The 4,074-nt window shown below is 64.0% G+C and overlaps 1 protein-coding gene across 1 annotated transcript in view; it reads right to left on the bottom strand.

Annotated features, from left to right (window-relative positions):
- The window catches only part of COL20A1 (collagen type XX alpha 1 chain), a 34,027-nt gene that overhangs the window by 12,813 nt on the left and 17,140 nt on the right, over window positions 1-4,074 (bottom strand). Inside the window, exons 18-21 of the mRNA XM_032257019.1 lie at window positions 3,665-3,813; window positions 3,376-3,505; window positions 2,708-2,746; window positions 1,322-1,460 (exon numbers count right to left, since the gene is read on the bottom strand). Of these exons, the coding sequence (XP_032112910.1) occupies window positions 1,322-1,460; window positions 2,708-2,746; window positions 3,376-3,505; window positions 3,665-3,813 (457 nt within the window). The remainder of the gene's footprint in view (window positions 1-1,321; window positions 1,461-2,707; window positions 2,747-3,375; window positions 3,506-3,664; window positions 3,814-4,074) is intronic.

Genomic DNA, 4,074 nt, shown 5'->3' on the forward strand with positions numbered 1-4,074 from the left:
GGGAGGGTTGGGGCAGGGGTGGATGTCACCGTGGCAGGGTTGAGGGAGGGGTGGATGTCACTGTGGGAGGGTTGCGGGGGGAGGCGCATGAGCAGACTCCGGGGCGGCTAAGCCTTGCAGGACAAGCTGCTCACCCAGCCCCAGCCCTAGTCCCTGAAGCTGCTCTGAAGGTCATGGTGGACCCCTGCACCTTCCCAGCTGCAGACTGAGCATGGAGGCCGTTGGCTCCCTGAGAGCCTGCCCTGGTGGGACTACAGAGCTGACAGTCTATGAGTCCACACTGGGGGTTCCCTGCCTCGGCTTCCCCATGAATAACATGGGGTACCAGAAGGATAGAATCCCCTCCCACTGAATGCGGAGGGTTCAACGGAAGTACTCGGAGGCGCCAGGGGCATCCACGTAGCCCAGGGTCATCCCAGGTCACGTCCTATATGACCGCAGCAAAGGCTCACCAACACCAGCACTCCCAGAGGCCCCCGTGAGGGTGAGGGTGTGCCGGCCCAGGACACCCCGCAGGAGGGTCCCGGGGTCACAGAAAGGCAGCTCTGCTTGTGGGAGCAGCTCCTGAGACTCACGCTCATTGGCACTGCCCAGCGGGTCCTCACCAGTGCCCAGGCGCCTGCCCCTGTGCCTGGCTAAGTTTGCTTATTTGCTTGCTTGTTTGTAGAGACGGGGTCTTGCTACATTGCCCAGGCAAGTTCCAACCTCCAGGCCTCAAGCGAGTCTCCTGACTCGGCCTCCGCAGTAGCTGGGCCTGCAGACGTGTACCCACACCTGGCTTTTCCCTTTATCATCTAAAACATTTTAACTTAAAGCGTCACGCCGCGTGCGTCACAGCTCAGGGTCTGGATTGTCGACCCCTGTAAATAAGGCAGGGTGGACGTGAGGAAGCAGGAATCATCTCAAGTCTCGTGCAGAGCTGTTCGAAAGCCACTGCTTCCCACAAATCCAGCTGCTGGCAGATCCGTCTCACCGAGGCGGGTGGGAGAAAGGGCTGCTCACAGGAGACCAGCCTGGGGCGCTGGCATGTAGGATGAGTCCTCGGCCCACGCAGGAAATGCATCCACACTTGGCGGAAAAGTATGGCGAGGGCTGGCCTCACTCCGCCCGAGGAGATTTTACTAATTTTAAAACGTGAATTTCTGAAGTGCGAGTTCTGGGGTGAGTCTGCTGGTCACTGCCGTAGCTTTTAAAGGCCGGGGGCACTGTCCTGTCCCATAGCCTCCAGGGGTCTCCTGCCCGCACGCACCCCAGGCCCTGCTCATCTTCAGCGGCCCTGGCATATGCGGTTCCAGCTCCCCGCCAGCCCTTGCCCTCGCACCTGACCCGTCTTGTCAGCTGGGCGTCCTTGAAGAGCGTGAAGGTCGGGGTCCCACCAAAGGCAGAGGGCTCCATGGCCACGCCTCGGATGGAAGCATAAGCCTTCTCCACCAGGCCGAAGGTCACCATCAGGTCAAACCCTGGGGGACACGGTGTGGGAGAGGGCACTGAGGGACTCAGAGACAGCAGGGGAGGGAGGGAGAGGCAGGAGCAGGGGCTCAAGAGGGGCCCAGGGGCTGCAGCGTGGTGGGAGGGAGGGGCTGACGGAGCCAGATGAGTGGGTGGGAAGTCAGCACAGGGGCTGGGGGTGGGCAGGGGTCTGCTGCAGTCCCTGGGCTGGGCACCGCCCCCACCCCCTCCTCAAGGGAATCCAACACCCTGAGAGGGCCTCCCCCAGGCTGCCCTGGGAAATCACTGGGCCAAACGCCCAGCTTTGGAGACCCAGCGATGGACAGGATGAAAGCCCAGCCCCCGACCAGGAGCCCCACCGCCCACCTCCACCCGCGCTCCCCAACAAGCACAGTGCATGGAGTCCCCAGCCCTCCCAGGGTCACTCTTCTCTCCGAGAAAGACTCTGCCCGTGAGTTCCCCTTTGCTGGCACACAGAGTGCCCGGCTCGCTCCATCCACACTGCCTGGGGGCCCGTGATGGCCCCATCCCCTGGCGAGCCCCACCACGCAGAGCCACCCACCACCTGCAAAGCCCCTGCTCCATCTCCAGCACTAACTGGTACAAAGCGAAGGGTGAAATCCTATTCACACAGCTGCTTATCAGCGCTGCCAGCAGGCCTGGGCAGGAGGCGGCAGGGGCTGCAGCCCCTTCCAAGGCCTGTTTCAAGTTAGCAGCCAATGTCCCCAATGTCCCCACTGTCCCCACCGGCCCCACCGGCCCCGCCGTCCTGGCTTGTTCCTGCTGCAGGCTCAGAGCAGCCGCAGCCCCGCAGGCTCAGCACCCGCAGCGCCCCACCCTCTGCACTGTCCCCTGCCTCGAACCATCCACCTCTCAGCCCCTCTCTGGGAAGGGCCTCATTCTCAGGCGACTCAGATGAGGACCCGGGTTCGGCACCTCAACCCGTCTCCAGTCAACAGAGACCGTGGAATGGGGCCAGAAAGGACCCAGGGCCCCCAGCATTGCCTTGGCTGTGCTGGGTCCTGGCCGTGACCTTGGATAAGCTTCAGTTCCCTCAGTGAGAAGCAGGAAGAACCACCGCCCAGCAAGCCACAGGGACATCTGTGGAGGCGCAAACCCGCCCAGACATCCTCCAACTGCACTACCGTGGGGCCCCAGGTCACAACACCCTTGGCCGTCACGACACCCTTGGCCCCCATGCCCAGGAAGAGCCCGAGAGACCAAGGCGGGCAGGTCGCGGAGGGAGCATAGGACCCACCTGGGAGGGAGCCGTCGGGGCGGAGGGCCGGGCAGGTTGCTGAGAGGAGATGGGGTAGATGTGAGGGGGCAGCCTGGCCCCCATGCCTGACTGACCGCTGGGGAGGGGCCGCTTCCTGGATGATGGCCCAGCCTGTGGTCCTCAGGTGGCACTGTGCTATGTCCCATCTGCCACCCACGCTGTGGCCTCAGGCCTGTGGTCCCAACACCTCCCAGACAAGGAAGGAAACAGGGATGGTCCTATCACCTCTGGGATCTCACTGAGTGAGCAGCTGCCCCCACTGTCCCCAAGAAGACAGCCTGTGGGGGCCTGGGGCCACATCAGGTGTCCCACAGGGTGTGGTACCCTTTGAGGGTACTGGCCACCCAGAGGAGCCCTGAACTGGCAGGGCCAGGGAGATGGGGCACGTGTGTCCTGGGGACAGGGAGATGCCTGGTATGTGGGTGGGCCTGGGGGCATGCGTGTCCTGGAGGCAGGGAGATGCCTGGTGTGAGGGCAGGCGTGGGGGCACGTGTGTCCTGCGGGCAGGGAGATGGGCTTGTTCCAAGGCAGGTCCTCGGAAGCTTTCATGGGCAGAGAAGACAGGAAGGAGCACCCCTGATGAGAGAAGCCCCTCTCCCCTGGCTGGGGCTGGGGCTACCTGGGTCTGGGATCTGGTGCCCACTCACCCGTCTGGCCCGTGGCAGACACAGCCTCACTCTTGCCTGCCGTGTAGACGGCTGACACCAGGACCCTGTACTTGGTGGCTGCCTGCAGGTCGGGGAGCGTCACATGGTTCCTGGGTCCCGGCACAGATACCTAGGAGAAGGAGGGGGCCTGGTCCCTGCCTCCTGGGCAACTCTGCTTGTCCACGTGGCTCTGCTGCCTCCCTCGGGTCCGCCTCTGCAGACGGCATGACCATGCCCCTTCCAGGAGGCCCCATGAGGGGTGGCAGCTTCAGGCTCTACCAACACTCACAGATTTCTCAGGTCCTGAGCCAGAGGCAGGCGCATAGGTGAGCTGGTAGCGGAGCACGGGGCCACGAGGGGGTGTCCAGCTGACCTGCAGGCTGTCAGGGGTCTCCGAGGCCAGGGCCAGGTTGGAGGGGGGGCTCCTGTTCACCGTGGCTGACGGAGAGCACGAGCTGTGTGGGGCTCAGATCCCTCCAGAAAGGAGGCGCCAGCAGCCAGAGGACCAGCCACCCAGCCCCTACCCTGCTGTGCACCCTGTCCCCACCATGCCACGCCACACCCACAACCCTGCCACAGCCACGCCACACCCCACCACTCCCCACCCCACCATGCCACACCCACACCACGCCCACTCACACCCCTGCCACACCCATGCCACACCCCACCCACTCCCCACCCCACCACACCATGCCACAC

The sequence above is a fragment of the Sapajus apella genome, unplaced genomic scaffold, assembly GCF_009761245.1.
Source record: "Sapajus apella isolate SASKATOON/1434 unplaced genomic scaffold, GSC_monkey_1.0 scaffold96, whole genome shotgun sequence".
In the NCBI taxonomy this organism is placed as follows: Eukaryota; Metazoa; Chordata; class Mammalia; order Primates; family Cebidae; genus Sapajus; species Sapajus apella.